At 42.5% G+C, this 26,582-nt stretch overlaps 1 protein-coding gene across 5 annotated transcripts in view; it reads left to right on the forward strand.

The window, feature by feature from the left end:
* The first annotated feature begins 1,827 nt into the window (after positions 1 to 1,827).
* The window catches only part of LOC147019037 (uncharacterized), a 73,675-nt gene continuing 48,920 nt past the window's right edge, over positions 1,828 to 26,582 (forward strand). For 3 of the 5 annotated variants that reach the window (XM_085899219.1, XM_085899222.1, XM_085899223.1), the window contains exons 1-7: positions 1,843 to 1,926; positions 10,930 to 11,238; positions 12,247 to 12,349; positions 20,097 to 20,521; positions 20,639 to 21,577; positions 21,683 to 21,818; positions 25,729 to 25,957. In XM_085899219.1, coding sequence (XP_085755345.1) covers positions 12,302 to 12,349; positions 20,097 to 20,521; positions 20,639 to 21,577; positions 21,683 to 21,818; positions 25,729 to 25,957 — 1,777 coding nt within the window. In that variant the 5' untranslated portion in view covers positions 1,843 to 1,926; positions 10,930 to 11,238; positions 12,247 to 12,301. The other 2 variants (XM_085899220.1, XM_085899221.1) reach the window with 2 other exon arrangements.

A 26,582-nucleotide genomic window follows, 5' to 3' on the forward strand; every position in this document is an offset into this window, starting at 1 on the left:
CATATTATATGAATATAATGTTCCACTCCCTCCCCACTCCTCCCATATTATATGAATATAATGTTCCACTCCCTCCCCACTCCTCCCATCTTATATGAATATAATGTTCCACTACCTCCCCACTCCTCCCATAGTATATGAATATAATATTCCACTCCCTCCCCACTCCTCCCATAGTATATGAATATAATGTTCCACTCCCTCCCCACTCCTCCCATATTATATGAATATAATGTTCCACTCCCTCCCCACTCCTCCCATCTTATATGAATATAATGTTCCACTACCTCCCCACTCCTCCCATCTTATATGAATATAATATTCCACTCCCTCCCCACTCCTCCCATAGTATATGAATATAATGTTCCACTCCCTCCCCACTCCTCCCATAGTATATGAATATAATATTCCACTCCCTCCCCACTCCTCCCATATTATATGAATATAATGTTCCACTCCCTCCCCACTCCTCCCATCTTATATGAATATAATGTTCCACTACCTCCCCACTCCTCCCATCTTATATGAATATAATATTCCACTCCCTCCCCACTCCTCCCATAGTATATGAATATAATGTTCCACTCCCTCTCCTCCTTTAACAAAATCATTCCATTTTTACAAAATCCGCCGAGCTGCCTTTTCACGTTTGTCCAGCTGTCTGTGTCTCCTTCCTCCTGCGTATTCCCCGGAGTGTCCGTTTGTTTCATATAAACCGTCGCTATATGAAGCACAGATAGATTTTTCTTCCCTTGGGTGTGGAGGCGAACTGGACCTGGTGCAGGTCACCTCGTCCATCATGCCCGAATTTCCACGTCCCACGCTCAAGGTTCGCGTACATCGTCTCAGATGGGTTCCCAACGGTATACGAGTAAAACTAGAAGGGTACTCGGTGGTGTGCACACCTCCACCACGTAATACCTGATCCATGAGAACATATCGGGCCAAATACATTGTTGAAACATCATGTTGCACAGTACGAGTACGACATCGTTTTTAGCCCAACCTTTCAATGGTGAAGAATCACTTTATAAATTAAATAATTCTCGTATCCAGATCCGGATTCGGATCTTCACCAAAATCGAATCAGTTCGTCCTTGTCACACTCCCAACCCGTCCACCAAGTTTCGTCCCAATCCGTGCACAAATTTTTGAGATATCCTGGACACAGACAAACAGGGAGGGAGTTAAAACATAACCTCCTTCACCTGCAGCGGGGGAGGTAACGAGACGGTCCCATCGTGTGCTGCGTTTTTTAGCTGTTGGTTGCATCATTGGTTAGGGGTATGGCTCTGCCGCTGATGCAGTGCCCCCCTACCAGCACACACTGGTGCTCATTTCGCCAACCTCGGAAGGATGACAGGCTGTCAACCCCACCTGGTGTTAATTCAGTGGAAACGGGACTCGAACTCAGGACCCACGGATCCCAAACCACCACTATAACCGCTAAGCCACCACCATAACCGCTAATCCACCACTATAACCGCTAAGCCACCACTATAACCGCTAATCCACCACTATAACCGCTAATCCACCACTATAACCGCTAAGCCACCACTATAACCGCTAAGCCACCACCATAACCGCTAAGCCACCACTATAATCGCTAAGCCACCACTATAACCGCTAAGCCACCATTATAACCGCTAAGCCACCACTATAACCGCTAAGCCATCCACTATAATCGCTCAGCCACCGCCATAATCGCTAAGCCACCACCATAACCGTTAAGCCACCACTATAATCGCTAAGCCACCGCCATAACCGCTAAGCCACCACCAGGCTGAGCCAACGGTTAAAACGTCCCGAAACAAAAACCCACCAAAGGCCACGCCGTTGCTAGGTGACGTCATTTAAAGATGGCTGCGGAGAAGCTGGCGTTTGGGTAAATGTAAGTGCTATTTGAACGGAGGTACACGATGTGTGGTGAGTTGTAGATCTTCGCAGCGCGTTAACCTGTTTGTAATTACATCAGTTAGTCGATGGAACGGGATTTCCGTTCGATTCGTTGTTGTGACAGTTACAACGTGTTTACCGGAAGCTCGAGTACCGTGCCGCCGTAAAAGCCCTTGTAGTTCAAGTGAACATGGATGTACGATGGATGTACGATGTACTGGGCGCAGAATTCGAACCGGGCGACGTTCCGACGTCAACACTTAACCGGAGCTCTTCACTGGCGACGATAAACACACCTGATCGTCACAATATCATGAGGTGATACGGAATTAATAAAAAGCCTCACCGAGCCCGAGCCAGGTGGTTGTGTGGACGGTCTTCATCCTCCGGGCTTTGGGGACTGTTAGAGGACAATGGGAGCGGGTTCTTCAAAGTTTCTTTACAAGTAGTGTTTGTGTGTTTGTGTGTGTGTGTGTGTGTGTGTGTGTGTGTGTGTGTGTGTGTGTGTGTGTGTGTGTGTGTGTGTGTGTGTGTGTGTGTGTGGTACTGGTGATCTGGAAGTTGTGTGTGTGTGTGTGTGTGTGTGTGTGTGTGTGTGTGTGTGTGTGTGTGTGTGTGTGTGTGTGTGTGTGTGTGTGTGTGTGTGTGTGTGTGTGGTACTGGTGATCTGGAAGTGTGTGTGTGTGTGTGTGTGTGTGTGTGTGTGTGTGTGTGGTACTGGTGATCTGGAAGTGTGTGTGTGTGTGTGTGTGTGTGTGTGTGTGTGTGTGTGTGTGTGTGTGTGTGTGTGTGTGTGTGTGTGTGTGTGTGTGTGTGTGTGTGTGTGGTACTGGTGATCTGGAAGTGTGTGTGTGTGTGTGTGTGTATTGTTAGAAACAGAAAATGATAAAACGAGGTGTGTGTGTGTGTGTGTGTGTGTGTGTGTGTGTGTGTGTGTGTGTGTGTGTGTGTGTGTGTGTGTGTGTGTGTGTGTGTGGTACTGGTGATCTGGAAGTGTGTGTGTGTGTGTGGTACTGGTGATCTGGAAGTGTGTGTGTGTGTGTGTGTGTGTGTGTGTGTGTGTGTGTGTGTGTGTGTGTGTGTGTGTGTGTGTGTGTGTTACTGGTGATCTGGAAGTGTGTGTGTGTGTGTGTGTATTGTTAGAAACAGAAAATGATAAAACGAGGTGTGTGTGTGTGTGTGTGTGTGTGTGTGTGTGTGTGTGTGTGTGTGTGTGTGTGTGTGTGTGTGTGTGTGTGTGTGTGTGTGTGGGGTACTGGTGATCTGGAAGTGTGTGTGTGTGTGTGGTACTGGTGATCTGGAAGTGTGTGTGTGTGTGTGTGTGTGTGTGTGTGTGTTACTGGTGATCTGGAAGTGTGTGTGTGTGTGTGTGTGTGTGTGTGTGTGTGTGTGTGTGTGTGTGTGTGTGTGTGTGTGTGTGTGTGGTACTGGTGATCTGGAAGTGTGTGTGTGTGTGTGTGTGTGTGTGTGTGTGTGTGTGGGGGGTACTGGTGATCTGGAAGTGTGTGTGTGTGTGTGTGTGTGTGTGTATTGTTAGAAACAGAAAATGATAAAACGAGGTGTGTGTGTGTGTGTGTGTGTGTGTGTGTGTGTGTGTGTGTGTGTGTGTGTGTGTGTGTGTGTGTGTGTGTGTGTGTGTGTGTGGTACTGGTGATCTGGAAGTGTGTGTGTGTGTGTGTGTGTGTGTGTGTGTGTGTGTGTGTGTGTGTGTGTGTGTGTGTGTGTGTGTGTGTGTGTGTGTGTGTGTGTGTGTGTGTGTGTGTGTGTGTGTGTGTGGTACTGGTGATCTGGAAGTGTGTGTGTGTGTGTATTGTTAGAAACAGAAAATGATAAAACGAGGTGTGTGTGTGTGTGTGTGTGTGTGTGTGTGTGTGCGCGCGTGTGTGTGTGTGGTACTGGTGATCTGGAAGTGTGTGTGTGTGTGTGTGTGTGTGTGTGTGTGTGTGTGTGTGTGTGTGTGTGTGTGTGTGTGTGTGTGTGTGTGTGTGTGTGTGTGTGTGTGTGTGTGTGTGTGTGTGTGTGGGGTACTGGTGATCTGGAAGTGTGTGTGTGTGTATTGTTAGAAATAGAAAATGATAAAACGAGGTGTGTGTGTGTGTGTGTGTGTGTGTGTGTGTGTGTGTGTGTGTGTGTGTGTGTGTGTGTGTGTGTGTGTGTGTGTGTGTGTGTGTGTGTGTTTATGCGATCGTGAGTGTGTATATATCGTGGATTAAAGACGATTTTGAAGTTTTCTTTTATTTGAAAGTTCATCTACTTTCGTGTCTCACATTTCATTATTTGAAAGAATTAATTTCATTATTTTTCATCCACTTTAATGTGTCTTACATTTGAAAGACCACATCTCGTGATCGGCATTGGCGAACAACTTTTGCGCGATAACGTCCCAATATATTCCGACCTAGTTGTGGGGTCCGCCTGGCAGTGTTTGTGGCCGAAGTCTTTCACGAATCTGCTGACCATGCCTGCCCTTCGACCGAAGGTGGTAGCAATTTGGAACTTGGTCAAGGTGCCGGCGATAATTCGCCTACTCTTCGCGAAGGACACCGTGGCATGTTTAGAGTCCACCAACTAATACCGGCAGATGGGATACCCAGCTTGACGTCCATCCGACGGACGGAGCACCTTGCGAAGCGATACCCTGCCTGCGAAGCAGCAACACTGTGGTTTATAGTTGTGTCTGGAATCAAACCCAGACTAGACGCCTCAAAAGTAAGTGTGCTATCTTTGCACCATTCCATTTGGCAACGGATTCCAGATTATGAGCTCACCTTGAAGTTCCGGGTAGCTTATGGGATGGCGCGTCCATCCGTCCGTCCGTCCGTAAACACTTGCAACTTATTCTCCGAAACTGCTGATGGGATTGTGACCAAACTTGGCTGAAATGATATTTGGTATGTTGCAACTCAAGTTTGTTCACGGCATAAGGGGGTCTACCTGGGTCAGATGACCTCACGCGACCCGCTTTTCAGCGGAGTGTCCTAGGGACAGGGCAGGCCATCGCCCGGAAAGACCCCATGAGATCGGCAGCTTATGGGGTCTCTTTGGGCAATGGCGTGCTATCACTAGGTCTGCTGCCTCTAAGCTGTCTCTTCATCATCATCGTGGATATTGATCTTTGTGAGACCGTTGGCCCCATGATGGTCACTTTCATGGTGAGTTCCACAAGGGTGGGTTCTGCGGTACTATGTCTGTTTGAAAATCAGTCTGGGTTCGATTCTTGGCATGGCTATAAACGATTATATTGTAACCTCACAAGGCAGACAAATGCATTGATGAGTGTGCTGTCCATCAGAGCAAGCAAGAAGCTGACAATCCACAAGAGAATGCGAACTGATGGTGATTTTTCAAACCGTGCCTTGGAATCATTAACTTGCATTAGTGTCATTTGGTATCAATGTTTAAGAACCAATTTCAAAAGGTAGGCCAGGGATGGTGGAGGGGAGGGTGTGAGGTTCTGCATCAATGCAATGGCTGCACTCTCATAAGCAATGAAAAACAGCAGACAGGGACTGCATTCATGTTACCTTCCTTCACTCCTCTTATTACAGAAGACCTGTCTACAATCCAATGAGACATGCTTCTCTGCTGTAAGATGGGACATCTATAACCCACCTGCTCCTCCTTGATGCTGTCTGGCCAAACCTCTGGAAACCATCCTTGCTATAATAATGGACCGGTGTTTGTGTGTTGTGTGTTTGTCATGCTTCTCCTTCAGTTCTGGATCAATTACATCCAGACTTGCTACATATGGTCAGCATAACCAAATTAATGTATAGGGGTGTTTTTTTTAATCTTTGTTGGTGGTCTCCAGGGGGTAAGGGGGAGGAACGCAAATTCTCTATGTAAATGTGTATCGTGTAGCACTACCTCCAGGTGGGGGAGGGTATTACAAGTCTCCACCATTTACAGTACAGGAATTTCTGTCCCCACGTTTTCCAGTGCAGTGGGTATGTTTTTGCTTCATGCATGTAACCTGGGTTAATTTATTTTGCCTATTCAGAGCTTTCAGTTACCTATACACCGCCCAAATAAAAGTATGCGTCAGAAGAACGTGTTGCATGCTTGGAACAAAATCGCCCATAGGGCGGGTGCTCTGCTCGTTCGAATAATTTAGACAGCCCATGATAAAGGAGAGATCAAGATTCTCACCATGAACAGGTTAAGTGGCCTCTCGGTCAGCTTCCATTGTCCTCACTTGGCATTGCATTTTTGGCCTCAACCATCTTCCCAACAGACTCTGTCCATTCATCTGTCAATCCAGTTTTGGGCAACATCCCCAAGTGAAAGCTTCATGCTCACTTGTACCCCTTTGACACCCTTTTTTCCAACTTGTGGAATTACATCTGTGCCTCTGCAGCTCACTATTGTCTCATTTATTTCCTAACCTCTCACACCAACCTATTCTTTTTACCTGCGAGATGTCGCAGGTCTACAAGAGCTTCATGTTGCTGTTGGTGTTGTTATTGTAGTTTTTTTAGGGGGTCGATCTGTGAAATGTGCACTTATTGGTCAGACAGCTGCCAGACCACACCCGCATCTGTCACTTGACTCCATCCACCATAACACTCAGACAAAAAATGATATGGCTACCATCTTGGTTTTGTAGTGGGCCTAACACATTAGACCTGTAGGCCTCTGCTGATTTATACACTGTCCAGTTTTGTTGCATCAGATTTCAATTGGCTTTGTTTGGCTCGAGTGTTAATCATACTGAGGGAGCTCGAAAAATATAATCATATGTCAAATAAAAATTGTTAGTAAGATTTAATCAAGCCCGTATGACTACATGCCTCCCTAAAAATGAAATGTTAAGTTATTATTATTATTATTATTATTATTATTATTATTATTATTATTATTATTTTTGTATGCACTATTGAGGCTCGTATGTGAGCTAACACACAGAAATGCACAACAATGGGAGCAGGAGACAAGAGGGGTGAGAGAGAAAAGAAAAAAACAAGCTCAAATGAGCTAAGCTCCTCGTCCTCTTAATGATGACGTCATAAAACAAATATGACGTCATTGTGATTCATCAGGTTTGCGATAAATTATCTGTGCTAATGCCCGGCTTGATTCCTGCAAACAAAATTCAAACAGCTTGCCTAGTTTCGGAGATAATGATATAGTCGATTTCCATTAGCGACGATATTATGACGTCAACTTTTTTTACTAGGAAAAATTTCCAAAATCGGAGGTGGTTACTGCCTGCGCGTGGGCTTTCTGCATATACACGGCAAGTTTCACGAAGATCCGATGTAAACTCTGGGTTGTGAAACAAAAAAAATGTTAAAAAATAGGAATGACGTCATAAAATGGATATGACGTCATAGTGATGTATCATATGTGCGGTAATTCATCTCGACTAATGCCTTGTTCGATTCCCGCAAACAGAATTCAAAAAGCTTGCCTAGTTTCGGAGATAATTTTTTAGGCGATTTCCATTAGCGGAGATATTTTGACGTCATAACCTTTTTTTTCTAGGAGGAATTTTCAAAATCGGAGATGGTTACTGTCTGCGCAGGGAATTTTTACATGTATATGCCAAGTTTCAGGAAGTTTCGATGAAAACTGTAGGCTGTGAGACAAAAAAGTCCACAAGAAGAAGATGAAGAACAACAACGTGAGTAAGACTTAGAGATCCTCCACGAGGATCTAAAAACAGTGGGGAACAGAGCCATGAGGATATCTGTGGAAGGGAGAGGGATGGGGCGGGGTACACGGGGTAAACAAGAATGGCCCCGTTTTGGGGTTAAACAATCGCGTGATGAATCAGCCAGTTCTGATATAGGTGTGTCAGAGGCTGACATGGATGACAGGTGTTGAGTAAATATTTTCATAGTGCATTAAATGTGATTCCCAATCGCACTTTCATCTTTTAAGAGTGCTTTAAATACGCATTTCCCAATCGGCCCGTTACTGGATTTTGACGCAGGTTGTGAGCACAGTGCGGTCATTGTTTTTTCTTTTCAATTATGCAGGTAACAGGTAAATGCATGACTTTGTACATTGTGTCTACTGTCGTGGCCAAAAATATTGGTACCCTTGCACGTTTTTCAAATAATGCCCCATTTCTTCGAGAAAATTGTTGAAATTAAATCTTTTACGATCTACAAATGTACTTCTTTGGTTTGCAGAAAAAAAGAAAAAAAAAAGCTAATTTTTTTTTTTTACTAAATCTGAGCTTATTCCACACAAAAATCCTAAAATGGCCTGAACAATATTATTAACACGTTTTAGAAGTTGTTAGAAATAATTGTATTTCAAGCAGGTGATTCTCCTTTACATTGGAATTGAACTCACCTGTGGTGAGTTGCAGGTGCCTGCAATATAAAAATCACTCATTCAACCAGTTTGAAGAGAGAAAAGGAGTCATTCTGCTGTTTTGTGTCACTGTGTGTACCACAATGAGCATGGAGAAAAGAAAGAAAACCAGAGAATTGTCTGAGGAGATCAGACACAAGATTATAGACAAGCATGGACAATCTCAAGGCTACAAGTCCATCTCCAAAGACCTTGATGTTCCTGTGTCTACCGTACGCAATGTTATCAGGAAGTTCAAGGTCCACGGCACTGCAATCAACCTCCCTGGAGGATTGAGGAAATTGGGACCATACTCTGTGGAGAGCGTTGGTGCTGCTTACCAGTCTCCTTGGCTATTGGGCACAATCGTGGACGGGTCGCCACTCTGACACAGTATACCAGCATGCTGGCACTCATTTTGCCAAACTCGGAAAGATGACAGGCTGAGTTAACCCCACCTAGTATTAATTCAACAGCTGAGTGTGATTTGAACTCAGGACCCTACGATCCAAAGCCCACCACCCTAACCATTCAGCCAACACCATGCATCAACCTCCCTGGACATGGCCGCAAGAGAAAACTTGATTGAAGATTGCAGCGAACGATTGTTCGAATGGTGGAGATAGCACCTCGATCAACTGCCAAACAGATTCAAACTGACTTTCAGACACAAGGTACGACAGTTTCAACTCGCACCATCCGTCGCCAACTCAGTGAAGGGGGGTTCTATGGTAGGAGACCCAGAAGGACCCCACTCCTGAGAGGGAGACATAAGAAAGCCTGACTGGAGTTTGCCAAAACACACCTGAACAAGCCAAAATCCTACTGGGACAATTCCTATGGACAGATGAGACCAAATTAGACCAAACCAAATTTTGACAAAACAAAATCTATGTTCACAGAAAACGAAATGAAGCCTTCAAAGAAAAGAACACCTTCCCTACAGTCAATCATTGAGGAGGTTCAGTGATGTTTTGGGGTTGCTGTGCTGTTTCTGGCACTGGGTGCCTTGAATATGTGCATGGCATCATGAAATCAGGAGATTACCAAGGCATTTTGGAGCACAATGTTCAACCCAGTGTCAGAAAGCTGGGTCTCCGTCAAAGGTCATCCCTTCAAATCTGGGAGACCTGGAGCAGTTTGTACAAGAAGAGTGGGCCAAACTGCCAGGAGAGAGGTATAAGAAGCTCATTCATGGCTATGGGAAGCGCTTGACTGCAGTTATTTTGTTCAAAGGTTGTGCTACCAAATATTAAGTTGAGTGTGTCAATAATTTTGTCAATGCCATTTTTTATTTTATTTTATGATTTAAAAGAGTTCTAAAAATTTTAAAGGGTGATTTAAAAATGGGTTTGTGATTTATATTAAGTTCTGAATCAAAAACAAAGGTTCTGTAATATTAACAGTGAAATAAAGAATTGTGGAGATCAAATACATTTGTCAATTTCAACTTATTTTTCGAGAAAATTGTGAGTTATTTTAAAAAAAAAGTGCAAGGGTGCCAATATTTTTGGCCATGACCGTACCTTATCTATACCTCTTCACTTGTTTTGTTTAGTTTCCATTTGCTATTGATATTTTTTTTTCCATGGAAGAGCTAGGTGGTAGAGGATATGAGATAACATTCGTACAACTTGGACATAATATGCAAGGGAATGAATGAACTGGAAAAGATGTTAGAGGAGGGAAGTAAATGTTGCAACCTGCAAGTGAGATGGTTTGATTAGGAAGGATTAAAGGGGGTAATAAATATTTTGGGTAAAGATGGAGGATGATGAGATGGTAGTGAATCACCTGTTTGAAGCCTTGGAGTGGGACTCCTGATTTCCTCAGGAAGGCGTTTCTACATTCAGAAGAAGCGAGGAACAAAAGAGTTGATGTGCACAGTCAACCTGAATTTTTGAAATTTAACCAGGAGCGAGTTACTAGAAGAATGTGAATCCTGGAGTTTTGGTGAAGGTTGGAGGGTTTAGAGAGCAAAGGGAGCTAACCCAGAGAAAAGGTGTTTAAAAAAAATTAAAATTGACGGCCGTGAACGATGCCCTCCGTGAACGATGCCCTCCGTGAACGATGCCCTCCGTGAACCATGCCCTCCGTGAACCATGCCCTCCGTGAACCATGCCCTCCGTGAACCATGCCCTCCGTGAACCATGCCCTCCGTGAACCATGTGTCCAAATCTATTTCTTCTTTGATGCATTTTTCTGAAGACTCAGAGTGTTTGTAAGAAACATCAAATTGATTTCACTCATTTAGTCCTGTCTTTCTATGGTTTGACTGATAATAAATTTCAAAAAAAATTTGTGGTTTGCTGTATCTATCCTCCCCTCATCAATGCCGAATAACATGAAAAATGTTGATAACTAATAGATTAGGCAAAATTGCGAATTTGTATAAATCCAAAATGGCCACCCACTGCAATATTTCCTGGCAGTTTTAACGCCACATGTCGGGAAAAAATTTCAGGAAGTTTAAATGATACCAACATGGTAATCATTTCACGTGTATTTTCATATTGTAAGGTGTTTATTAAGATCTTGGCCATCTAACTAGCCAGGATTGCTGCTATTTTTTAAAAATGCCCACTGATTACCCTGCAAATGTCCTTTCCAAAAATTAAAGTAGATATTGCTGTCCAATTTGAATGATCTAAGTCTCTGTTTATATGGTTTGACTATGCTACCACATGTCTATGTCTGTGTTTCCAATTTCCATCCTTGTGCTTTCCTTAGAAATCAAGGATGGATTTGTTCTGCTGAAATCCCTGCTTTCGCCACATGCCACTGAGCATTTTAGTCCGTGCTTCTCGCAGGTGCACCTTTGTGCCAGTTTTCATTGTTTTTGGCTGAAGACGATCTTTCACTCAAAGCCATAAATATCTGCAGAACATACCGCTTTTCATACAGTTGGACTGTATCCGGGAGGTCCTCTGGAATATCAGCATGCGATTCACTTGGTTCCGTTTCACTGTTGCGTTTCACCTTGGAAAATGGCACCCATTTTGGATTCCTGCTTGATCGACGTCTTCTTTAAATCATCCAGTAAGAATATCTACACGAAGTTTTGTGTCCTTACATGTTTCTTTCAATAATTCATCCCTTTAATGTAATATTCATTGATCTATATTGGCAGAAAATATGGCATCGTGCTGCCATCCTGGATTTCTGCAAATTAGCACTTTTGCCACACCTACTGTATGTTTATGATATACGGTCCAGTAAACCCTTCAGTATCGTGGGTTTTGATATATCGCAGCAATCTCTTTGTGTACTGATGTAATTATCACGGGTTATAATTTCAACCATTCACGGTTTTTGAGCTGAGCTGTGATGGTTTTCTCTAACCTCGAGCCTTTTGGTGTTTCTCCTGCAAGTTTAATCGGCCAGTTTAATCGGAAACTTTAATTGCAATTGAATGTTGTTTAATCTGCTTTTTAATGTTTAATCTGCTTCAATGCAGCAGGAGACTTCATCGTCAAGCCGATTTATGTTTATTTCAATTGTGATGTGCTTATTTTTGGCTGCCGCCCACCTTCGTCTATATTTTCTCAAAGCCCAGGAAACTAACCCTCTTATTCCCATTGGAAATTGGTTTTAACTATCACGGTTTTGAATATCATGGAGTTTTCCAGAAACGTAACCCCCCCCGCCCCCACGATATTTAAGGGTTTACTGATATTGTTTGAGATGTGGTTGGGGGTAATTTCTAACAAATCTTGTGAATTTTACATTTTTTTTATGTATGACAATATTTTTTCGCTTTATTTACTGGACTAGAATCCACTTCTGGTCATCATTTTAAAATAACTCTTTATTTTCTTAATTTTTTTCTTCTCCATTATTTTTTTTGTTACACCTTTATAATTGTTTAGCTTTAAAGTTATTTTGTCGGAAGCAATGCAAGAAGCCATTTTAACCATTCCATCTCTGCAGAGCATTGTCTTACTGAGATAATGTGGCAATAATGTTTTGAGTGTTGTTTTAGTTTCTTATGATGACACTTCTCTGTTGCTTACGAGTATCGATGCTTCTCTTTCACTCTTTTTAAAGTACGTATACAGACAAATCGCTCCTTCAAATCACTGATTCGCATTCCATTTTTGACATGGATTGTGATCCGAGGTGGGACGTGCAAGATGAAGCCACAAAACAAGTGAGTGTTTTTCAGTACTTTCACACCTGATGATACAGAGGTGCAGTTATGAGACGCCAGTTGATCATTATCCCCATGTTTTTTGAAATAAATGGCGGGATATTGTAATCGGCTCTGTCTGTCAGTCTGTCTATCCGTCAGTTATGCTATCTACCCTCCTAAATGATTGGGTAAGAATTTACCAAACTTTGTAGTTATAATCACCACAGGGCAAGAAGGTGGAAGAGCAGTGTTATTTTTGGGCCTGCTTCCTAGGGCGGGGTCAAAAGGTCAAATACCAAAAAATGCAATTACTGGCACATCTTAAAACATTTGAAAATGAAACTTTGTATATGCAATCAATATTGAGAGACGAATTAAATATGTAACTTTTGGGGGGGATTTGACCCCCGGTTCATGCCCCAGGGGTGGGGACTGAGGGTCATAGGTCAAAACGGGGAAAAAATTTTAACTCAAAATTTGATATTGGGTCATTCCTGGTGGAACTTTTTGCCATATTCCAACTTTGCTTTAGGTGGGAAGCATAGGGATTTGCAATGGTGCGTCATCAACGTCACTCCAGTTTTCTCTCATTGAATTTATGCTCGTATTAAATTGCAATACTTTTTAAAAGGTTGTGATTCCCTTGCGAGTTATTGAATGCTGATGACTTGGTATTGAATGCTGAAAGTGAAAATGAAATAAAAGAGATGTTTGAAAAATGGAAAAGTGCAATAGAGTAGTGCTTTGCACCGGTTGTGCCGCGGCACACTGGTGTGCCGTGACAAAGCTCCTAATGTGCCATGGTATTTTCGTAATTGGAGGAAAATAAAAAAACCACTGTGTTTTAGTAATTCCAAGCTACTGTTGTATTCTCACTCATCAAGAACAGCTTGGAGTAGCTCCATTACATGGAGTAGCTTGATCCGTGGACGTGAAGGAGACATCTCGATCTAAATTAAGTCGGGAAACTGTGAGCTTAAGTATTACGTGTCACCACACGGGGGTGGTGCTGTGTTAAATTAGGTAGGGTTGAAGGATAATTTCTCCCAGAATGTGATTGCCCTCTGTGATGTTCTATGTTTTTTCATTCCAAGACCGGTGGTAAAAAGGGATCACGTCCTTAAAACAACAGCAGCCAAGCTGCACGTCCAAGCAGTCAAGAAACCCTGCCTCGAGGAATGACAACGAGCAAACCACGCCCCTAGAGTGGATGATTAATGGGCATGACATCAGAGAGGGAAGAGGGAGTTAGGTTTGGAGCGGGACACGAGAAGGAACGGGACAGAAGTGAGTGAGGGATCGGTGGTTGGAAGCGAAGGGCATTATGGCTGGCTTCCCCTCGACACGGTGAAGAAGGCTGCGCAATTCTCGTGTTCATGCTGAGGTGAATTGGCTCGTGTGGTGGAGCAAGACGCTGGCCATTGACTTTTGGTTGGGTCATGTGAGACCAGCCTCGAAGCCTCATGTTCTGCCATCGGGGAAGGAGACGCCGCCATTCTGCAAAGCAGTTGCGTCGGCAAGTGCGATCGATCGAAAGAAGCTGCATAGCGGTTTCTAAGCCCTGATGTTGAGTATCGCTGCCCGAATTGCCTCCTGACCGTTTTCACGCCCAGAGAACGGCTTGACGCCATTTTGGGCACATTTTCCCACGGAGTGATGAAGCGGTTTGTCGAACATCAAGCTCCAGAAACTCATCTCTGGGCACACAGCTCAATGCCAGGATAGAGCAGGGATTTTTCTTTTTTTAAATTTATTCTCTCCCCTTGTCTGTATTAAAGTCTTTTTGGAGGCACCTCAAAATTATATTTAGTTTACCTCTCGTTCCGTCATTATTATCCCATTCTGAATTACTACCATTGTAAATTGGTTCGCAAGCACCAGCAGTGACCACTATTTTCGTTGTCTGTGTGTCTGTCTGTCTGTCTGTCTGTCTGTCTGTTTGTGACTCTCTCCAGAGCATAGCTCCGTGACGTTTGATGCGATCTTGATGAAACTTGGACACAAGCTAGATATCATGGACTAGTTGTGTCTTTTTGTATGAGGGGCGTACCACGCTCCTTGTGGGCAGAGCCATGCCCACTTGAACTTTTTATTTATTTTTATTTTTTATATTTTCTTTCTTGATTTTTTTCTCGCAATTTCATTTCCTAGAAGCTGTGCACAATCTCCATAAGTACAACATATAAAAAAATCCGATTTGATTTGGTCAATTTTGATGGAAGAGATAGGTTTTTACGGTAGGGCTTCCTCAAAAGCTTCCACTAACTCAATTGTACCTATCGTGGCATTGTTCAATAATTATACCCGCGAACCATCGTCGCCTCCCGGCTAGTATTTGATTTATTTTCATTAAACCCTGTATTTTTTTTAAGTTGTATTCAACATTAAACCCTGTATTCAACTTGTCGTGGGTTCGAGTATAAACCCGTGTGACCAAAAATATTGGCACCCTTGCCCTTTTTTCAAATAACTCACAATTTTCTTGAAAAAATAAGTTGGAATTGACAAAAGGATTTTGTCTCCACAATTCTTTATTTCAGTGTTAATATTACAGAACCTTTGTTTTTGATTCAGAACTTAATATATCCTTTTAAATCAAAAAATAAAAAGAAATTGTATTGACAAAATTATTGACACCCTTGACTTAATATTTGGTAGCACAACCTTTGGACAAAATAACTGCAGTCAAGCACTTCCTGTAGCCATGAATGAGCTTCCTACTCCTCTTTACTGGCAGTTTGGCCCACTCTTCTTGTGCAAACTGCTCCAGTTCTCCCAAATTTGAAGGGGGCCTTCTCCCAACTGCTATTTTCAGATCTCCCCACAGGTATTCAATGGGATTTAAAACTGGACTCATTGCCGGCCACTTCAGAACAGTAAAGCGTTTTGTCTTGAACCATTCCTGGGTGCTTTTTGAAGTGTGTTTGGGGTCATCGTCCTGCTGCAAAACCCATGACCTTCGACGGAGACTCAGCCTTCTGACACTGGATTGAACATTGCGCTCCACAATTCCTCAGTAATCTCCTGATTTTATGATGCCATGCACACATTCAAGGCACCCAGGGCCAGAGACAGCACAGCAACTCCAAAACATCACTGAACTACCTCCATGATTGACTTAGGGAAGGTGTTCTTTTGTTTGAAGGTTTCATTTTGTTTTCTGTAAACATCGAAATGATGTGCTTTACCAAAAAGCTCCAACTTGATGTCATCTGTCCACAGGACATTCTCCCAGAAGGGTTTTAGTTTGTTCAGGTGTTTTTTTGGCACATTCCAGTCGGGCTTTCTTATGTCTCTCTCTTAGCAGTGGGGTCTTCCTTGGTCTCCTACCATAGAACCTACTTTCATTGAGTTGGTGACAGATGGTGCGAGTTGAAACTGTCGTACTTTGTGTCTCAAGGTCAGCTTGAATCTGTTTGGCAGTTGATCGAGGTGCTTTCTCCACCATTCGAACAATCCATCGCTGCAATCTTCGATCAAGTTTTCTCTTGCGGCCACGTCCATGGAGGATGGCTGCAGTGCCATGGGTGTTAAACCTCCTGATAACATTTTGTACGGTGGACACAGGAACATAAAGGTCTCCAGAGATGGACTTGTAGCCTTGAGATTGTCCTTGCTTGGCTACAATCTTGTGTGACCTCCTCATACAATTATCTGGTTTTCTTCCTTTTCTCCATGCTCATTGTGGTACACATTGACACAAAACAGCAGAATGACTCCTTTTCTCCATTCAAATGGGTTGAATGAGTGATTTTTTATATTACAGGCACTTGTAACTCACCACAGGTGAGTTCAATTCCAAAGTTAAAGGGAATCACCTGCTTGAAATATAATTATTTCAAACAACTTCTAAAAGGTGCCAATAATATTGTCCGGGCCATTGTAGGATTTCTATGTGGAATAAGCTAAGATTTAGTAATTTTTTTCTGCTTTTTTTGTTTTGTTCCACTGCAAACCAAAGAAATACATTTGTGGATACCAAAAGATTTTTAAATTTCAACAATTTTCTGGAAGCAATATTGCATTATTTGAAAATAGTGCAAGGTTCCAATATTTTTGGCCATGACTGTATATAGTAATACTTCTAGAAGCAATAGAGAAATGTATAAAAGTGCATGGAAGGAGCACTCAAACAACAACCACAGCCATGACGACAGCAGTAACAACTACGTGTTATGAAGTGTCCTTTTTCCTGTGTTTCACTTCATTTTACACCCTCTTTTAGACTCAAAGATATACATTCAATAGTTTGTGAAGTGCAACATGCTCTCTTTTGATAAACCTGTCAGCAAAGTGACGGATCGCCACCGCTAGTTTGCAGAAAATTAGTTGGACGGAATTGAATTAAATGTGGCTAATGTTTCGAATATAGATGGTGTCATAAGAGGTGCAGTGGTATCACTGTAAAATTGGTAACAAAAGGTGGGATTTTCATCTGTAATAGCTGTGAGGATCAATCACCTTAATAAATAGATGAAGAACAAAAAGAAATGCTCCTGAGCTCAGAATTCAGTTGAGAAAATGTCAAAGGCTTCTGTTTACTTGGAGACATGACAGAGGTATCATGAGCAGAATTCCCCGTAAGACGAAGAAAAAAGTCAGTCTGGAATATATAGGGACAAGTAGGTGGTACAGTGTCATAAAACACAAACATTCCATTATCTGTAAAAAAAAAAATTTCAAAAGCTGTATCAGATCAGTGTTTATGTATAGAAGAGAAACATGGTCACTGTGGATCAAAGATGTAGAAAGAATGGAAAGAACAATGATTAGAATGTTACTGTTGTGGGAATGCCTTCTGGGGGGTAATTGTACAGTACAACGACAGTTATTTCCCTTACTGCTTGTTTAGAATAAGTGTGAAGTAATTTAATTGTGATGTAGCATTATGCATCATTATGTGTACAAAAAGAGCTGTTGTTTTCCCTCCCCACATGTGTGTGTGTTAATACTACTTTTCCCTTCACACCCTTTTCATGTTTTATTCCTTTGCAATCTGTCTTTTAATGTTCCTTTAAGTGGTCCGACAGGCCTTCGACATGAGTACAGGTGGGGAAACGCCGCCATGACAAACAAAGTGGGTGATAGGTCAGGGTGGGTTACCCCCACCACAGATAAGGCCTCAAACCAATAGCAGCCAAGTGGGATGGGGATAGTAGCGTTATGGCTGAGGGTGAGGACAGACACTATAAAATGGGGCAGTGCAAACTGGAGAGGAGATGCATGGTAACTTTTCTGGAGAACCTGCACTCGGACTCCTGGTGTTTCACCGCAGCATGGGACGTATCTATTTGCAGCCTTCCAACATGCCCCCACCGCAAGCTGTGCCCACTACCCCCTCATACCGGCCCGTGCTTACGGCATGAACTGCACTTCCCACTGAGAGTATCTTGACTTGGTGTTGGCTGTGTCCCATCGGGCGCAGCCTCCGGTACTTCAGTTTCATCATTTCTCCCTGGTCCTTCCCTCTGTGATGTGCATGAGGCCTCAAGTGATTAGATAGATAAGAATCTGCCATTCATTAGGCCTAAGTCACATTTGCTATACGGCGGCCGTACGCCCTCTGAATTGACAGAAACGTGCGGTGGCCGCAGAGTTTCTGAGGTGGCCTCAGGGTGGCCCTACACCGTATGGCTATATTTTACAGGCCGTAAGGTCGCCGTGGATTTATAACGCGGAGTTATAACTTTTTTCATTTCTACGTTCGCCGTAGCAATTCGACAAGCCGAAAAAAAAAAAAAAATTAACCCATTCGTTACCGTCCGTCTGGCCGCATGTTCGCCTTAGGGCCCCCTGCAGTCGCCTTGCAGGCACCTTGAGGCTACCTTGCGTCTGCCTTGAAAATTCTATGGCCGCCGCAGGGCCCCCTTAAGGTCACAGTGCGACATCAAATCAAAGACCGTACGGCAACCCCACGTTTTCGGTCTCCACAATTTCTAAGACCTAAGGCCTAAATCACATTTGCTCTACGGCGAGGATACGGCGGCCGTACACCCTCTGAATTGACAGAAACGTGCGGCGGCCGCAGAGTTTCTGAGGTGGCCTCAGGGTGGCCCTACGCCGTATGGCTATATTTTACAGGCCACAAGGTCGCCATGGAATTATAACGCGGAGTTATAACTTTTTTCATTTCTACGTTCGCCGTAGCAATTCGACATGCCAAAAAAAAAAACTGGTGAAAAAAAATAAAAATTAACCCATTCGTTACCGTCCGTCTGGCCGCACGTTCGCCTTAGGGCCCCCCTGTGGTCGCCTTGCGGGCACCTTGCGTCTGCCTTGAAAATTCTATGGCCGCCGCAGGAACGCGCTAAGGTCACCTTAGCGACATCAAATCAAAGACTGTACGGCAACCCCACGTTTTCGGTCTCCACAATTTATAAACACGCCGTGCAGCTCCCCGAAAAATAAAAACATATGTGACTGCTACATTGTGTGACCGTGGAAATACTGTGGCCACCGTATAATTGCTAGTGGCCGTAGATTTTGGAGACCCCACGGCCGCTGTGGCAAATGTGACCTAGGCCTTACTCGGCAAGCATATGTGTTTCATTTGTATATATTTGTATTGCTTCTCTTTGTATTCCTGCATTATTTGCAGTCCATTGCAAAATTATAAATGAACTTTGTTTCTGAGTACAAATGTTTCCTTCAATATGTGATCCATTGGAGTCTGTGATTTGAGTGTCCTCATCGTGAGTATATGAGTTATAAATGTCCGTTAAAAGACAGATTGGGTTCGGGCGATTAGCACCCAGTATGAGATTGTACCTGCATCCAGCGATCTCCACTTGGATTGCTAATTAGGATAATTGGGCACATGGTACCAATTAGTACATCTCCCGACTGGCTCAGCCGTTCCACTCGAGCAAGGTAGCATGGCAAACAGGCCCGTGACCCTGCTCGGAGTGAAAAGTCAGTTGGCCGGTGTGACTGCTTTGACACGGTTTGTCGGGATTCGAACTGCGCAACTGGGACGAGTCCAATGATGATAACAATACGGATGAATGGATGTTCTCTGAAAGAAAGGACGCCAATCTCAGCAATGAGGAAGCGATTTAAATATCAATACCATTGAAGAAGAACTAAGGAAGATAAGACTTGGTTGGTGTTGGCATGTGCACCGAAGGTCAAAATATGAAGCTGTAAAGTAAACAACACAGCTCATTGTGAAAGGAAGAAAGCCGAGAGGATGTCCTAAAAGACATGGATTGAAAATGTCAAGAAAGATATTGAATGTTGGGGTTTGCACGAAACTGATGCAATGGATAGATCATTTTGGAGGCATGCTATCATTCAACCAACCCCCTGAAAAAGGGGCGAATGGTTAAAAAATGGTGGTGGTGGTGGTTGTTGTTTGTAATACTCTTTCTTTTATTCTTTCTCTGACAAGTTTCTCGTGATTCATTACATTTGCATTGTATTGGACTTCTGTTTCATTCATGTTGTGAGATATTGTCCTATTTTACATATCAAATTGCTTGGGAATACTGTATCGATGAGCTTCAATCTGAATAACTGTAATCTTCATTCTGTAGGATGCTGTGCAGTGTCCTTGCAGAATGAGCATCACAGTTAAGCAGCACATAATCCCTTTGAGCAGATTTATCCGCATTTATTGGTGATGTTAAATTTTGATATATACCTGTATTTATTGATGATGTTGTCTATTTTACATACTTGAACATGCACCAAAATGATAAGGAGGATGATCTCACCTTGCTCTTTTCCATCCACCATCATCAATCCCTTCCATATCGACTGCTAGGAGGTTGCATTCATGGCCTGGAAAGGGACTCACAAGGACCTCCTGTTGTACCGTTTACGAGAGCAGCGCTCGAAGGGCCTCTTCTGTGATTGTTCAGTTTCGGCTAGTGGCATGACACTCCGTGCTCACTGTGCCGTGTTGGCTGCTTTCAGCCCATTTCTGCACAGTTGGCTTGGAAGCAAGCATGGACGTGATGTGTCGGCTCCATGTTTGGCCTTGTCACAAAGAGCACGAGAAGCAACCACGAAACGTGGCAAAGGACGGCAGTACCACATGACCACAGAGAACCATTTGAATGAGGGGGTTGAGTACGACATAGCAGTTCATAAAGTATCTGAGATTTGTCTGGATTCTTCTAAGGTCAGCTCTTCTGCCTTACAAGCTGTGCTGGACTTTATGTACACAGGAAGGGTGGAGAAAGACAGGTAGGATTCATCTATTTTATTGAAAGTTATCAAATCCATTATTACTGTATCTTGTACTCCACAATGTACTGTACTTTATTTTTATTTTGATTGGCATTGTGCTTTGTTTCCTTCCAGATGTGATCCATTGGAGTTTGCTATGGCCGTGCACTATTTGGAAATGGAATGCCTATTTCCTGACTTCTACAGTGAAACTGATCAGGATCCGAGGACTAAAACGGTGGAGAACTCCCCAAAGAGTCCTCAAAAGCCATTGTCGTTGAAGTTGGACTTGGTGTCGAACAACTGTCCATGTTCCCACATGGCTTTGTTGCAGGAAGAGAACTGTGGTGTTCATAACATAATGGAAGTCTTGGATAATTTTTCAGGTGTGCAGGAATGTTTGAAATGTGAAAATAATTTGGAGATTGTCAAAGAAATATCAGGAGGACAAGTACAAGTTTTGGAGGTAATGGAAAAAGAAGAAAATAATCATCCAAAAAATAAAGGAAATAAATGTGACATTCGGGAAGCAGTGTGTGGAAAGTCATTTGGGTCGAGAAAAGAAAAATGTTTATCCAGGCTGAGAGGTCAAGAAAAGACAAATTTGAGAGGTCAACAAAAAAGAGTGAGGTTGAGGTGGGACAGAGGCATGCGAACGCCACGGAAAAATGGGGTGGGAACGATGGAAGTGCCAATGAAAAATAAAGGCCAACACAGGTGTACATTGAGCCAAGAAAGATGTGGGAACATCAAGCATCTGCAAGATGAAGAAGAAAGAATGGTGGAAGAGTGTTCCAACAATGAAATGGTGATGAACTTGAGAGATTTGCTGAATTTAGAAGATGGAGTTGATGGAACTATAAACCCTCAAGTACAAGAGTTTGATGATAGTCAGATTGACAATGCAAATCAAGAGATTAAGGTTTTGAAAAATTTGGAGAGAGAGGAGGGAGTTAAGAAACTTAGATCCATCAATGCAAAGAATCGAGCTGTGAAAGGCAGAAGATCCAGGAATGCAAGCAAGCGCATCATTATACCGAGGGACCTCGAGGGACACAAGCCTGATTTCTCAGTGTACGTTATATTCATATTCACTGTGATGGCAAAAAGAAACAAATTACGTGTAATTTGAGTTTTTTTTCATGATGAAGTTTATTTAAGTTCCCATTTTTTAAACAGTGCAAAACACCAGGCAGCAGTTAAAATCCTTGAGCCCATCGGCAGATCCCCAAGGAGAAGCCGCTGTGGGATTGTGCGGCCGTCCACCAAGTTGCCCATTCCAGCTGCAAGTCATAACAACCTGGACGCACAGGAGGTTTGAGTATCACGATGCAGTTCATTTTAACAATGATAATTATAGTAATGGATAACTATGTTGCAAGAATTATAAATGATTATGATGTATTTCCATTTTGTTGATATAGTAGAGCATCAAAGAATATACCAAAAAAGTTTGTATGCAAGGTCTAAGCTCATGGACAAGCTAGTACACTGGACGGATCAGGATGCAACACAACAAAAGCAACAATGGAGAGAGGTGGTGGGGAGGGGGGGACACCATCAGCAGGGTTGAAGGACAAAATATAGGGAGACATGGACAAATAATGAGTGTGGGGAGGAAGGAAAGGTGGGGGAGGACACATGGGGTGGATATGATGGATACAGAAGAAAACTCTCAGGAAGGAATTTGAGAAGGAGGTGGACTTGGTAGATTTGAGATCTGAAACCTTTTGGGTTCGGAAAATATTGTCCATCGGGTACGCGTTTGCTTCGGGAGTGGTCCTTTCTCTGTAATCAATGATTGATGTGAGAGAGGATCAAATTTCACTTGGACCTTTGTTAATATTTATATAATGGAGCAAGTGTTTGGAGGTACAGGGTGAGCCATAAGTCCCAGGACACAGTTTTAGCTGCTTATAATTTTTGATGAATTCTAGTTTTATAATAACGATTTTTTGGGTTGTCCGCTGTGCTTGCTTTTGCGTACACTTCAAGTCTGAAATGTCTTTTTTTTCCCCCAAAGTTAAAGATTTCATTTTGACGGTGCTGGCTTTCCAAAACGCTCCTCGAAGTCTTCTTGCACCTGTTTCATCGTCTCATTTGTGTTTCTCCTCTCGTCGTACCACACCACTGCCACCAGCCTCTCTTGCACTGTGAATGGTCTGGTGTCTGCCATCTTAGTTTAATGGATTCCTTGTATTATCTGATAAAAAAAAAGAAAACTATAAATAAATGGCGTAAACAAATCTTATACAGTCTTAAACAGTTAAAACCATGCCCTGAGACTGACTCACTCTATTAGATACCATCCCTGGGAATATTACTACAAACGAATGGCAGTTGGAAGCTGTCTGGCGCTCGATAACGATCCTGAAGAGAGCCTCAACACAAAGCTTTGAAAACAGAAAACTTCACAACTTGGTCTGTGAATCGTGACCCCTTACCGAAATGAAGGTGGATGCTTTGAGCCCGCCCTGGGAGGACTCCATTCCACATTCTGAAACCCACATATGTGGATACCAATTACACACACACACACACACACACACACACACACACACACACACACACACACACACACACACACACACACACACACACACACACACACACACACACTTTGAGACCTGTCAGGTTTCTGTTTCACCTTCTGAAACACACCCACATGTGGAGATAGCAGGCAACAGCAACTTGCATGTACACACACACAAACGCACGTGCCAACTTCCATTATGGTAATGCAGTTTCTATAGGTACACATGCATAAAATACATAAAAACGACAAACAAAGATTTACCTTTTAACAGATATTTTGAAAGAGAAATTCAAGTAGGAAATTAACAAAATTCAATTCAAAACTATATCAAGGCACAGAACACAAAATGTCGATCTCTGCTCTCTGCCTTCACAACCAGATCATGGTAAACACCTGGTCGGATAAACCTTATTGTTTTTAGCTCGCCTGCTCGAAGAACAGAGAGCTATAGCGATATCCCTGGCCTGAATGTCAGCGTCAGCGTCAGCGTGAGCGTGAAAATGTTAAAGTTTTTGGTGCAAGTTATTTAGAAGCTTGCCATTCATTTAATATGTGTACTAAGATGCTGATATTTGGCATGGAGGTTCCTTTGGGGTATATTATTGATGTAGTGAAGTTGAAATTAATTTTTTTTTAATTTTTGACCTGTTTTGAACTTAACTTTATTGTAGCACATCAACGTTAAAGTTTTTGGTGCAAGTTATTTAGAAGCTTGCCATTCATTTAATATGTGTACTAGGATGCTGATATTTGGCATGGAGGTTCCTTTGGGGTATACTATTGGTGTAGTGAAGTTGAAATTAAAAAATAATTTCAATTATTTTTAATTTTTGACCTGTTTTGAACTAAACTTTTCTGTAGCACATCAATGTTAAAGTTTTTTATTTTCTGATGTTTTTATCTACCACACTATTTTTTACTGATTACAATATACAAATACATATATTGCTTTAAAATTATTTGGATCAGACTTCACTGCAATGCTTTATAAAAAAATATTATTAGACTTGTCTTTTAAAACCGAAAAATGTATTAACAGGCGAGCATTGGGTGGCTTTATCACCAACTCTCTGGTTATATATGTATCGATGTCAAAATGAGGGGTGGATTATATTAAAAGGAGATTGCATAAAAAGGTAAAACAAAACGATGTCCTGTGAAAATAAAATTGCACATTTTCAGCGGAGGAGACACCTCCCGAGGTACCAACCACACGGCACTGCAGGGCCCAACACAGGCGGAAACGTACATCTTTCTAATTGATGTTCCATTGAGAGCATGGACAGTTTTACCAAAACGAACAACCAAGCAGCTTGGAGAACGCTCGCCAAGTGGCTTAAGCACTTAAGCAAGCACTGAAACAAAACGGTTGATAAACGGCTCGTTTAGCACGCGATGAGAAACACATTGAACATACACCTCCCGGAGACACCTGAAATGTCAAATATGTCCGAATTGGACAAATGAACACTTTTCTAGGAGTTGGAGCTGCTTGTAAGCTCGATTCTGGAGCTTAAATTTTGTAATTCTTCTTAATTTAAGAGATACCCATGGTGATCACATGTACGGAAATGAACTAAAGCAACGAATGCTGATGTCTCCAGGTGTTTATAAGCATTGCAATGTACCCAGTGGTTCGTAGCTATGATAAACAGGCATTCGATAATAATAAAAGTGAGGAAAGTGGAGGAAAAAACAACTTTATAGTAAAGAAATCGTCGTGGCCTGTTCCAAGTCAAGTCATGGTTGAGCAGGCCAAAAAACATGGCGGCTTCAGACCCCAGCGAGGTTACTCAGGAAACGCCTTAAGACCCAGAGAGCGAGGTGGCCGAGGATCGCCTGATGAAGGATTATAATTTAATAATGCCGTTAATTATCTTCAAAAGGGGTGTTTTAATTAACCCAAACACCCAAATTTCACTCTTGCACTTTCTTGGAGTTTTCTGAGTACGCATGCAACATTTCAGGCTGCTAGGTTTTATGGTTTTGGAGTTATGGAGGACACACACACACACACACATACACACTCACACACTGACATTTATTAATATAGATGGACGTGAGCAGCACAAATGTTTTTGGTTCATGTACATAACCCGGGTTATTTTTATTTTCCGGGAGCAATGGGATCTTTAACGTACACTAACTAAAGCTAGCAGACGGGACACCAAGTTAAACATCCATCCGAGGGACGGAACACACATTGGTGAATTGCCCTGCACATGGAACACCAGGATGACAGTTTATAGCTGAGTCAGGATTCAAATCCAGACTAAACTGTTCAGAGGTGAGTGTGCATACCTCTAGACTACCCTACCAGCCTAATATCAATGATGGCAATGTTGACTCCATCATTCATTCCTGTTATTCTTCATACTTGGCTCTGCCTTTTATAAACAAAAGTCTCAGTCAAATTAGAATCAGTCCTTGTAGATGTTGGCAGGATAAGGCCATGCTCAAACATATGGTTAATGATAGCTAAGTTTAGTATTACTCACTTTGCATTCATCTGTCATTCCAGTTATTAAAGTTTAACAATTTTTTCTTGAACATGGATATTGAATGTTTCTTGGAGTGCAGAAATTGGCAGCAATATGTGTGATTGTTATTGGATAAATAATATCCCTTCTCATTACTGATTAGAATTATTACAACAGCTTCACGTTTACTTTTTTTTTTTTTTACACAGTCATCGAGCAAGTCTGCTCATGGCTGCTCCAGGACTACCATGCCAACGGAAAAGATTCCAGAAAAAGCCCGCCCCATGTGCTCCATTTGTGGCAAGTCCTTTTCAGAAGCAAGTAGCCTTCGCCGTCATGCCCGTATCCATAAGGGCCTGAAGCCTTTTTCTTGCAGCCTTTGTGGCAAGGCCTTCACACAAGGAAACCAACTCAAGATGCACCTACGTGTGCATACAGGTACTTTCGGTCAAGCATGTTTCGTGCATTATAATAATAATAAGAACAAGTCTGAAGACGACGATGGTTCACGAGCGGTATTTGACGATGTATATTGTTTCAGAAGTCAAGGATGAGACAATGTGATAATGTTTGACCAAGTTATAAAAATGATCAACATGATGTGGTACGAGTGACAGGTTATTCGCTGCAAAATGTCGAAAACCCGGTTTTGTTCAACAATTTTAAAAATTTGACCTTTGCATAACCTTTAAAGGTCACAAAACAATGTTGAGGACAGTAAAATAAGGAAACAGGATACGTGCTGTAGCTTATTGGAGTTAGTTCGTCGAAGAAGGTCGAAAAACCGGTTCAATTCCCACAACTTTGAAAAATTGACCTTTGTGACCTTCAAAGGTCAAGGATTATGACCTTTGGTGCAAAACTTCCTCTGGAACATTCCAGGAACAATATAACGTCATATAGGCTATATGGCATTTCGCACTCATCGGATTATCCATGCTTTGATGAAATCAGCGTAAAAACAAACTTGAAGGGGGTGCCACGGGCAAGGTGTTCGAGATAGAGGAAAATGGTTTCAAGACTTTAGGTGGGGAATGACCTCAAGATTATGCATAAAAATATT

This window comes from Eptatretus burgeri, chromosome 10 (genome assembly GCF_056783735.1).
Source record: "Eptatretus burgeri isolate ZD-2024b chromosome 10, Ebu_testis_v1, whole genome shotgun sequence".
In the NCBI taxonomy this organism is placed as follows: Eukaryota; Metazoa; Chordata; class Myxini; order Myxiniformes; family Myxinidae; genus Eptatretus; species Eptatretus burgeri.